Consider the following 12,354-nt stretch of genomic DNA (forward strand, 5'->3'; position numbering starts at 1 on the left):
GCAACTTTAAATGAGCATGTTCCCTAATTGATCAGCAATGAAACATCATTAACCGGGACGACTTTAAGTGAGGAGTTACTGTACAGAATTTAAATGTGGGGCCAAATGTATGTGTGTTACAATGTCCCTTTAATACAAAGGCAGTTGGGCTAGTGGCTGGAGCTCTGGACTGGGTTCTATTCCTGGCTCCACCACTGGCCTGTTGGTTGACCTTGGGCAACTCACTTCACCTCTCTGTGCCTCAGTTTCCCCAACTGTAAAATGGGGAACTCAGCCATGCTGTCTCCCCTCCCTCCATTCATAAGGATACGGCTGTCCCTTGTAAAGTGCTTTGCGATCTGCTAATGGAAAAGTGCTAGATAAGAGCTAGGGATTATAAGAAAGAACACATAAAGGGTATGGATGGTTACAAAGTAAATTCATATGAAGTGTTCCTAATAGAGTGAGCTCGCCTGTTTCCAGTCAATATAAGCCAATATGTAGGATTGAGGATGTTTTCTTCCTACCACCCCATTTCTTTACTTAACCATGGGTTATTTTTCGTAGAAAACTGCTCAAAAACTATCCCCCCAGTTTGTTCGAGAGAATTCAAAGAATAACAGACTCCCTGAAGGAAATGCTGCAGAATAACCAAGGACCGTGTGGTAATCAGACTTTGCTTTGTGAACATACATCACAGAAAAGCGAAAACACTGTGAAGAGCCCTCACACACCAAGTGGTGGGAGACTTAGCAGCTTGGGGTGGAGTTTTCAAAAGCTCGGGTGACTTCAATGGAAGCAGGGCTAGGGCAATGTGAAGTGCTTTTGGAAAAATCCACCTTTGCTGTTTAGCAATTAACTTTCATCAGGAAGAAAATAAGTGGCAGCGAACACTGGTGCCCGCAGCCATTTGCACGTTAGGCACAGTGCATACCATTGGCAGGAGTCTGACCACTCGGAGTCACTCTGGCCATTGTCATAAGCTGGGAAAAATATTTACATGACATTGGCACCAGTCCTACAAACACTTCCATATGTATTGGATTCCCATGAGTAGTCCCATTGAAGTCAGTTGCATGTCTGAAGCAGGGTTCCTGTGGAAAAAACAGTATGTGACCGTGTAATTAAAGGTTATACCATGATTACACACAAGGGGGCATCATTAAGGTTGCCCATGCAGTTCCTAACTTTTCCGGGCTTAGCTTTGCAATCTTTTTTTATATATATTGCAATATTTTTTCTATAATTTCAATAAGAAAAACTTTTAAATGGAATTCTGTGATCAAAACATTCTGATTTAAATAAAGGATCTTTTAGCCTGAGAAGTTTGTGTATTACAAATAATGTCTTGGTCCAGTAAAAGAGGTTAGATAACTCAATGAAAGAAGGACTCAAGATAAGTAATTAATGAGTCAGTCAGTACCAAACAGAGAGGCACCCAATCCATGATTCAGCACTGCGCTGGGAGAAGTGAGGGTTTAACTGGACTTTTCATTCTAGCCCCCTCTTTTCTGGATCCCAAACTGTATTAGTTTCTATCCTTCCCCAAATGTCCCTTTTTCTCTTTCTACATTTCCTCCATGTGCTGCTGCTAACGTTTCTGTCAATATCATCTTCCATTTGTAGGTGGGTTTTCAGAGACATATGCTGCTTTATGTGACTACAACGGCTTCACCTTCAGAGAGGAGATCCAGTGGGTAAGCTTGTATGGAAGCAATTTCAACAGGTCATTTTAAGGACATAACATTAGGGGAGTTATCAGATGGGTTTTGTACCTATCTGAAACAGTACCTGCTGTCTCTCCAGTTGGTTACAAGCCATCCTTTGGCGGGGGAGGGTTCCGTTTTTGTTTAATTTAGGCAAATGTTGCCTACTTTGCTTGTAATGGAGTGTGCTTGCATGGTTGTCAAGGAAATCTCAGCAGCAATACCAGTCACTAAATAATCAGCATTGGAAATTACGTCCCACTGTTTGCACTGGAGAGATACAGCTGGACAAAGGGAGCCAAGCAGAGGAAAATGCTGTATAGCAGCACTTGAGAGGATCTCATGAAACCTCCTGAAAATACTGTAACTTCCTATGAGGTGATGTGAGCTCTGTCCAGGGGATTGGGAACTGGCTGAAGAGCAGTAAATTCAGTGTAAGGAGCTGGGAGGAGGTACCTAATGACATGGTGCCGAGATCCACGGGAGGTCGTCTTTTTAGCATCTTCATTAACTGTCTGGAAGCACGGTACCTTCCTACCACTCAAGATGTTGCAAACAGCAATGTGGAAAGAGCAATAATACAAAGGGCTCCGAAATCCAGGAAGAAAATAGGCAATTGAGATTGAAACCAAGAGAGATTTTTAATCGTTGAACAAACTATCCAGGGATATGGTGAACTCTCCATGTCTTGATGTCTTCAGTTCCAGGCTGGCCGCCTCTCTGGAAGAGGTGCTTTAGTCCAACACAAGGACTCAATACTGGGGTAGCTGGGTGTTACACAGGCGGTCCAAGTAGATGATCTAATGGTCCCTCCTGGCTGTATGCATCATAATAGTTCTGGGGGAGAATTACATGGAACAGATCCTCGTGGGCAGGGCGGTCCATGGAAAGAGAGCTAGGCGTGATCAGGAAGAATCAGGTTAGACCCAGCTTTAAAAGAACTGTGGCATGGCGTTCAGGGCTGCGTGCTCTCCATCTGGGAGGGAGATGGCAGCCCTGTTCCGTACAGTCCTGGGAAGGCTGCCCCTTGCTTGCTGTGTCCGTTTTCAGGTTCCTTTGGGCCATCCAGCTAGTGGCAAGCTGATGCTCCGCGAAATGAGAGAACAGATGAAGGGGTTGATTTGATGAGAGATTAAATGAACTCCACCACAGGCGTGTATTTCATGACATGCTGACTAAAGGGGGAGAGGTTGCCAGCTGCAAGCCTTTGGGGTGAAATTGAACAAAGGGAAACTGAGGCTGACTATGAGGGGAAAGTGTCCCAGTGCTGTGAGATCGGTTGAAGTGTGGAGGAGCCATCCCAGGCCAGCAGGCAGCAGTGATGAGTCCTCAGGCTTGTGCTTCAGCCTTCTTTTTTAGGAACTTCTTCAGAGACATGTCCTCCTCCTCCTCCGTCCAGCCAGTCCAGGCAGCTTTCAGAGCAGCGATGCCCTGCGGGGACAAGGCTGGGCCCAGTCCTTGGCAAGGCCGTGTCCCTAAAATTAATCCCCCAGTCACTGGGCATACTCCTGCCCTTCCCCTGCCCCAGCCCAGGAGGCTTACGGCACAGGCTAAGCCTCGGGCGGGCCTTGACGAGTGTCTGAGGCCTTCCCTCTTTGTGGCCAAGGCCACACAGCTTCACGCCCTGACATCAGGGCCTGTCCCGGGTCTCCCTCAGCTGCCAGATCTTCTCCCAGAGATCTCAGGTGCCCACAAAGAGAGGGGCCCAGCCTCGCAGAGGTCAGATGCCCTCCCATTGGCCAGCTCGACACAGTTGGTCTGTGGCAGGTGCATCCTTCAGACTGCAAGTGGCTGATCTGTGACTTTTTTATGTTGGAGGGGGGTGGGCGGGAATAGTGGGTGTATCAGGAGTGGGTTTCCCTTCCTCTGCTGTAACTTCTCACTGCTGGCTGCTTCCCCCCTCAGGAGGGTCAGTGGATGGTCTTGTCCCCTGGCAGACCATTCAAAGCTGACGCTCAGCATGTGTCCTGATCAGCACGGTGCTGCGCTGTAATCCGGCCTTGCAGCACTTCTCTGGGCTAACGTGCTGACCTGTCTGTCTGTTAGGATGTGGACAATATCTACCACAGCCAAGACTGCCGAGAGTTCAACCTGTTGGACTTCGCTCACCTAGAGAGCAGGTGAGTCGCTGCTGAAATCTGTGATCAAGATCATGCAAGACAAAGACAAGTAGCAAAATACGTTGTACCTGTAGCTACCCTGAGAATACCATTACACACAGTGGCCAGCGACTCTTTTAGCTAAATGTGCCCGAAGAGCAGCATTTCCAAATGGATTTGTACAGTACTCTGAAAAGTGACTCTCTATAAAAACGGCCTCTTCTTACTCCCGGACCTGCTCCTCATGTATATTGGAGTCCGATCCGCTGGCTTTAGTGACTGAGGGCGGGTCTACATGCAAACTGGCCTGGAAATAACGAAATGGGGTGTCATTCACCCCTTTGTATATTCGTGTGATTCTGTCTGTGCGCACTCTTAGATCAACCTGTGTGTGTCTTATTTGGATTTAGTTTTGTCAGTGGGGGCAAATAAGATTTAAAATCTTTTGGTTTTTTTCCACTGACAAACTAAATCAAAGTAAGACACTCTTCAGCTGAACTAAGAATGGCCACATGCACAGTTGCCCCAAAAGAACAAAAGCTGTGAGTTACTCTGAGTTATTCTGGAGCTGGTTTGATTGTAAACAAGCCCTAAGATAAGTGTTTGTTACTCTGGTTATCCCTACAGGGCCAGGCCAGCCATGGGAGAGTGTAAGTGTCAATGGGCGTCAATTAATTTGCCAAGGTGCCTGTTAGATTTTCAAGCTGCAATTTAACAAACTCTATTTACTAATTTGATGTACGCTATGGCCAATACGGGGATGGGATTGAACGGGGATAACCACTTTTCATAATAATAAGAACAGCTAGAGTAGCTCTTCCATTGGCAGGTCTCAGAGCACTTTACAAAGGACTCAGGATCATCATACTTATTTTATCAATGGGGGAGTCACAGTCTCACAGTCACCCAGCAAGCCAGTGGCCCAGACAGGAATAAAACCCAGGTCTCCCAAGTCACAGTCCATTGCTTTACCCACTAGGCAACATTGCCTAGCACTGTTGAGTTCAGGGAGCACTCATTTGCTAATTTTCATGTTAGGTTCCTTTCTGTGCTATTTTTGACAGTACTTTTCAAATCAGGACACTTGGTTGCTCTTAGCCCAATCAATAGGGTTTTTTATTCAACAAGAATTACTTGGGTCTGTAATCAGTAGGTTTATAGATCAAGTTGATGTACATCAAATATTTGAAGCCTGTACCATGTGCAAACTATACGTGCACTCTAGTAAGCGATGAACACAGGCCAGTGTCGGGGTCGGGGCCCAGCAGCTATATACAGGAACGATACAAGTCACTAATCTCTCCGTTTTTCTACTACTTCTGTTGATATCCAGTAGATGGCGCAGGTGTATAGCAGACTCCTTTGATCCTTTTGTTATGGGAGGCTTTTTATGTTTCATTCTCAAGGGTTGTATTATGTGAGCGGGGGATGGTCCCGCTATTGTGGGGAACCTCCCTGGCTTATACTCGACCCCGGTGAAATGGGCTGGCGAAAGGATCTGAGTCCTCGCTCCCACTCCCTTTACCCAGAGGCCTGCCTGACCTCGAGGGCTCCCCTTCCCCTCTCCTGTGTGGCAGAGTCCTCGTAACCCCGACAAGGCTGGGCCCAGGATTCCTGGGGGGCTCGACCCCCAACCTTGTTCTGGTCACTTAGGGCAGGGGCTCGGGTGTCCCCACTCCAAGGTGCTCTTTCCACTCTGGACGCTTCCCTGACCCACTGACCATTACATACAGTTTAAGCAAATACAATTTATTAAACAGCAATCAATTAAAAAAAATAAGGAAAAACTGGGAAAGGTTAAAGGAAAGCCCATCACCCTGCTCTGTGGCATGGGGACGTCACAACCAGCGTCTCTGGAATGTCCGGGCAGTTCAGTCTGTTCCTCACACGTCCCAGGCCCCTGCCCAGGCCCTGGCTGTGCTGCAGGGAGGCTGTGGGTCGGACACTCGCTCTGGTGGTGGCCACACGCCTTCAGACTCTAGGTGGCAGGACCCTTCCCCCCAGTGTCAGCCCCTGCCCCGTCAGGGTTACGATCCCCCCCAAGTCTGCAAGGCCTCTTGGCTGGGGCGTCTCCCTGCGCTGGGCCTGCTGCCCAGGGTCCCCCTCGCTTTCCCCAGCCGGTCACTGCACCCAGCTCTGGACTGCTCCAGCTCAACCCTGACTCTGCCTCAGCGCTGCTGCTGCTCTGCCTCCAGCTCCCTGGGCTGCGTCTCTGGCCCCTCTGGCTGGCACGGCCCTGCTCCCCAGCTCAACTTGGGCCCCTGCTCTCTCCTTAGCTCGGCCCCACTCTGGGAGGAGAGGACCCCTGCCCCCGGCCTCCTGGCTCCCTCATTAGCCTGCCCGCCCTGTCAGTCAGGCTGACCTCTCCCCATTGTTCCTGGGAACTGTCAGTCTCAGGGTGCGGATTTCCCATCGACCCTTTTGGTACTGAGAGCTAGCAACCAAACCCCCCGCCCCCCCAATCAAGGCTGATTCCCCACTCTGGCACTTCGAGTGCAGAAGGTGGGGCCTGCAAGGATTCTAAAAATTAATACTGGCCACTCCAGGCTTGTATTAAACTCCCAAGGTTACAGCTTCTCTCTGACCTTGGACGGGTAGATGCTGCCACCACCCAAATGCAACCCTCCTCCCCTTTTGAGAACCCAGGAAGGAGCACTTGGGAATTCCTTCCTGTGGGGTACCCTCAAGCCATTTCACCCTCCCTCCCCCCGGGAAGAGCTGAGAAAGAAAACAAAGGAAATCAGCTGTTGCTACCAGCTAATTAAACAACATGCACAAACCTCTTAGGACACGAAAATCCAATCCTGTTCTTAAAAAAGGTAAATTTTATTAAAAACAAAAAGAAAGAAAATGCATCTGGAACTTAGGCTTTTGCTAGATTTAAAAACCCACTTACAAAAACAAAACATCAAGAATAACCTTCTTGAGGTCCAGCTTAAAGGTTACAGGCAAAACAGAAGCATTTGGGGTTAGCACAGAGGAGTCCACAAGCCAATAAGAAATAAACAGAGATAATCACATCTTTCTAGACATTTTCTGATCTATTTACATATCTGGGGTTTCAAATGAGGAGTTTTAGGTATAATCTGATGATTTCCATACCTGACAAAAAGCTTTTTACAACATAGTCTCAGCCCTGTCTCTGCTCTGTCCTCTCTCTCTGGAGAACAACAATAGACAACAAAAGGAGAGTCTTGTTTCAATTTTAAAAAGTTCTAGCTCCCCCATTGGCTCCTTTGGTCAGGTGCCCACTCCTTTCCTTTTACCTGTGAACTTGTTAACCCTTCACAGGTAAAGCAAGTAGAGAACAACTACCAAGAGGGATTCTATAGCTAACTGGCTGTCTGGGTGTCCACAAACGGGAGCTACCCCCCCTCCCCATTTATCACACCCCCACTGAGTTTTAGTAAGGGGACAACAGTCCCTTTACAATTAGTGTATTACCCAGAAAATTAATTGGAATTTCTCCCCTCCCTGCCCTATTTTTTAGCAATTTCTTTCTACCAGTTAGCTGCGTATACCTTTCTGTGTTCCTTTTCCTTCTTGTGCCATACAATTCATGTCATCTGCAGAGTGCACCAGTCGGTTTAGAAAGAAAAGCAATTCCTTCACAATTCTTCTGTATTTAGTAGATATGGTCTGTACCTTCTTTGCCTATATCAGATACCTTTAATTTCACATCCTTTAGGGCTGACAGCAGAAAGAGACATTATAGTGAAGAAACTGGACAGATTATTTACCTATAGAGAGCCATAGATCTGATTCATAAGGCAGACAAATATACAGCTTTTAATCTTTCACATTTGTCTTTTTTGGCTGTCACTCCTAAAGGATGTGAAATTAAAGGTGTCTGATATATACACCAATAGTGTAGTTCTGTTATATACATATGAATGACTTCTTTGCGGGATTGAGAAGTTTTGATCCCGGAGCCTAGAGCTCTCTGGGTCACACAGTGAGCTCTTTCTGACTTTCACCTCTCTCCAAAACCTGATGAACTCCTGGAGCACAACGATCCACATGCAGAGGCAAACAGGGCATAGCCTTCTTTGTCATCTTCTGGCTGGTTCTTTGGAGTTAGAGGGAGAGAGAAGGTCTATCCCGATGTCATTGAGAGACTCTTCCCTAGCAGCGGTGGCTCCAGGCACCAGCGCTCCAAGCGCGTGCCTGGGGCGGCAAGCCGCGGGGGGCGCCCTGCCGGTTGCCATGAGGGCGGCAGTCAGGCAGTCTTCGGCAGCATGCCTGCAGGAGGTCTGTCGGTCCCCCGGATTCAGCGGCAATTTGGCGGCGGGTACCCCAAAGCCATGGGACCGGTGGACCTCCCGCAGGCGTGCCGCCGAAGGCTGTCTGACTGCCATGCTTGGGGTGGCCAAAAAACTAGAGCCGCCCCTGTTTCCTAGTCACGGACAGTCTGAAGATTTCATTTAAACATCGCATTTCCTGCCCCTTGGGGGAAGAGAGGTTCTGTAGACAATAAAAGCAGCAAAGAGTCCTGTGGCACCTTACAGACTAACAGACGTATTGGAGCATGAGCTTTCGTGGGTGAATACCCACTTCTTCGGATGCATGTAGTGGAAATTTCCAGAGGCAGGTATAAATATGCAAGCAAGAGTGAGTCAGGCTAGAGATAACGAGGTTAGTTCAATCAGGGAGGATGAGGCCCTCTTCTAGCAGTTGAGGTGTGAACACCAAGGGAGGAGAAACTGCTTTTGTAGCTGGCTAGCCATTCACAGTCTTTGTTTAATCCTGAGCTGATGGTGTCAAATTTGCAGATGAACTGAAGCTCAGCAGTTTCTGTTTGAAGTCTGGTCCTGAAGTTTTTTTGCTGCAGGATGGTTACCTTTAAATCTGCTATTGTGTGTCCAGGGAGGTTGAAGTGTTCTCCTACAGGTTTTTGTATATTGCCATTCCTAATATCTGACTTGTGTCCATTTATCCTTTTACGTAGGGACTGTCCAGTTTGGCTGATGTACATAGCAGAGGGGCATTGCTGGCATATGATGGCGCATATTACATTGGTGGACGATGCCACATATCTACACCAGCAACACCATCACAGGACCTAACCAGATCAGCCACACCATCACCGGTTCATTCACCTGCACGTCCACCAATGTAATATACGCCATCATATGCCAGCAATGCCCCTCTGAGCTTCAGTTCATCTGTCGAGCGATTAAAAAAATTAATCACAATTAATCGCGTGATTAAAAAAATTAATGGTGATTAAACAATAATAGAATACCATTTATTTAAATATTTTTGAATGTTTTCTACATTTTCAAATATATTGATTTCAATTACAACACAGAATACAAAGTGTACAGTGCTCACTTTATATTTATTTATGATTACAAATATTTGCACTGTAAATACCAAAAGAAATAGTATTTTTCAATTCACGTCATACAAGTACTGTAGTGCAATCTCTTTATCAGGAAAGTTGAACTTACAAATGTAGATTTTTTTGTTACATAATTGCACTCAAAAACAAAACAATGTAAAACTTTAAAGCCTACAAGTCCATTCAGTCCTACTTCTTGTTCAGCCAATTGCTAAGACAAACAAGTTTGTTTACATTTGCAGGAGATAACGCTGCCCACATCTTATTTACAATGTCACCTGAAAGTGAGAACAGGCGTTCGCAAGGCACTGTTCTAGCTGGCGACGCAAGATAATTATGTGCCAGAAGTGCTAAAGATTCATATGTCCCTTCAGACTTCAACCACCATTCCAGAGGACATGCGTCCATGCTGATGACGGGTTCTGCTCAATAACGATCCAAAGCAGAGCGGACCAACACATGTTCGTTTTCATCATCTGAGTCAGATGCCACCAGCAGAAGGTTGATTTTCTTTTTTGGTGGTTCGGGTTCTATAGTTTCGCATCGGAGTGTTGCTCTTTAAGACTTCTGAAAGCTCCACACCTCGTCCCTTTCAGATTTTGGAAGGCACTTCAGATTCTTAAACCTTGAGTCGAATGCTGTAGCTATTTTTAGAAATCTCACATTGGTACCTTCTTTGCGTTCTGTCAAATCTGCTGTGAAAGTGTTCTTAAAATGAACATGTGCTGGGTCATCATCAGAGACTGCTATAACATGAAATATATGGCAGAATGCAGGTAAAACAGAACAGGAGACATACAATTCTCCCCAAAGGAGTTCAGTCTCAAATTTAATTAATGCATTTTTTTAATGAGCATCATCAGCATGGAAGCATGTCCTCTGGAATGGTGGCTGAGGCATGAAGGGGCATATGAATCTTTAGCGAATCTGGCACGTAAATACCTTGCAACACTGACTATAAAAGTGCCATGCAAATGCCTGTTCTCACTTTCAGGTGACATTGTAAATAAGAAGAGAGCAGCGTTATCTCCTGTAAATGTAAACAAACTTGTTTGTCTTAGCCATTGGCTGAACAAGAAGTAGGACTGAGTGGACCTGTAGGCTTTAAAGTTTTACATTGTTTTGTTTTTGAGTGCAATTATATAACAAAAAAAATCTACATTTGTAAGTTCAACTTTCATGATAAAGAGAAAATTGAAAAATATTATTTTGTTTATCATTTTTACAGTGCAAATATTTGTAATAAAAATAATATAAAGTGAGCACTGTACATTTTGTATTCTGTGTTGTAATAGAAATCAATCTATTCAAAAATGTAGAAAAACATCCAAAAATATGTAACAAATGTCCATTGGTATTCTATTGTTTAACAGTGTGATTAATTGTGATTAATTTTTGTAATCACAATTAATTTTTTTTAGTTAATTGCATGAGTTAACTGCGATTAATCGACAGCCCTAGTATCTAGTCAAGGCGTGGTTAAGATCTCTACCTCTCGCAAGGGGGAACTGGAGTTTGTTTCTGTGGGCCCTGCAGGGCCAGCCCAGCCTCGGGGCAGGTGCTGGAGTCTATTCTGGCCCACACATCATCAACAGAGCTGTTTACTAAGTTCCTTTGCAAACCCACTGAAGAGAATGTGGCCACCTTGGGTACGGCTACACTGCAATAAAGACTGGCTGGCCCGGGTCAGCTGACGTGTTGTGCGGGGCTATAAAACTGCAGTGTAGATGTTCGGGCTCTGGTTGGAGCCTGGGCTCTGTGACCTACCCCCTTCGCAGGGTCTGAGAGCCTGGATTCCAAACGTTTACACTGCTATTTTTACCCCTGCGGCCTGAGCCCTGTGAGTCAATTGACTGCCCAGTAAATCCTCACCCACCTGGCACAGCAGAGCTTTCTCCCTTTGCCATCCTGGACCGGCACTTTCAGTGCGCGCACTCTGGGGGAGCACAAGCATCGCTGGATGTCCTGGTCGTTGCGGTGCACACAGCTCCTCTGGGCCTAGCAAGGCAGGGGACATGTGCCACTGTGGATGGCTGGTTCATTAGGGCCAGGCCTGAGCTCAGCAAACAAACATAGAAGCCCTGATGAACTAGAGAAGCACCTAGAGCAGTTGTGACCAGTGGCAGGATTTCACTTGCTTCTCAGCTGGCGTAGCCAGGGATGTAGTAGGTCTAGTCCAGCCTTAAAGCAGTGGTCAGAGTGCAGAATACTCCAGCTTCTATGGGTAAGTCGTGGCTTTAAAATACCATGTGCAACCTGACTCAATGGTTCTTCACCATGTCTCCAATCCCAGTCAGTCTGTGCCGTAACTCTTGCTAATTGTTTCATTGCTGTGTCCCGCTGCAGAGACGTAGCCCTTAGCATCACGGCGCTGTCGTTTAACCTGTGGTTCACAAAGCTGTACTGTAAGGACTTCAGGCTGGTGAGTACGAAGAGCGGTGACCGGGATGGTAATGAACCGCTGTCCCGTAAGTGATGACACAGCTTTCAAAGAGACTTTCCTCTCTCCTAGAATCTGGAGATTTCTGAACAGCTTCTGTACATGCTCAGCAAATCGGTGAAACTGGAGGAGCTGGTGCTGGAAAACAGCGGGTTAAAATTGTAAGGAAAGGGAATTTGTACATGTGCTGTCTCTTTTAAAGGATTCTGGGTAGCATTTTAAAAGCCTGCACAGGCAGTAGCTTGCTGCATGTTTTCACCGGCTGTTCTCTGCCTCGTCCATCGTCAGCTGGTAGAATAGCAGAAATGCAGGGCTGACACTGAATTATTGTCTGCATATTAAATTATCAACTGATGCTAAATCAGCTACCCTTGGCTTCTGGTCGCCTTTTAAGGCAGGGGAGGGCAAACTACAGCCCGCAGGCTGGATCCGGCCCATCAGGGCTTTCAGTCCGGCCTGCGGGATTGCTCCCTGCCTGCCCTGGCCCCGCACCACTCCCCGAAGTGGCCGGCACCATGTCCCTGCAGTCCCTGGGGGACGGGGGGAGCAGATGGCTCCGTGTGCTGCCCTCGTCAGCAGGCACCGCCCCCCGCAGCTCCCATTGGCCGGGAATGGGGAACTGCGGCCAATGGGAGCTTCGGGGGTGGTACCCGCAGGTGAGGGCAGCACGCGGCAGAGCCGCCTGCCACACCCCACTCCCAGGAGCCACTGCTGGACATGCTGGCCACTTCCGGGAGCAGCACGGGGCCAGGGCAGGCAGGGAGCCTGCCTTAGCCCCACTGTGCA

General features: G+C 47.2%; 1 protein-coding gene across 1 annotated transcript in view; it reads left to right on the plus strand.

Annotated features, from left to right (window-relative positions):
• Positions 1-12,354, plus strand: part of LOC135888998 (capping protein, Arp2/3 and myosin-I linker protein 2-like) — a 77,242-nt gene that overhangs the window by 14,142 nt on the left and 50,746 nt on the right. The window contains exons 6-10 of the mRNA XM_065416811.1: positions 547-644; positions 1,606-1,676; positions 3,732-3,805; positions 11,475-11,550; positions 11,641-11,729. Of these exons, the coding sequence (XP_065272883.1) occupies positions 547-644; positions 1,606-1,676; positions 3,732-3,805; positions 11,475-11,550; positions 11,641-11,729 (408 nt within the window). The remainder of the gene's footprint in view (positions 1-546; positions 645-1,605; positions 1,677-3,731; positions 3,806-11,474; positions 11,551-11,640; positions 11,730-12,354) is intronic.

The sequence above is a fragment of the Emys orbicularis genome, chromosome 14 (assembly GCF_028017835.1).
Source record: "Emys orbicularis isolate rEmyOrb1 chromosome 14, rEmyOrb1.hap1, whole genome shotgun sequence".
Taxonomy (NCBI): Eukaryota; Metazoa; Chordata; order Testudines; family Emydidae; genus Emys; species Emys orbicularis.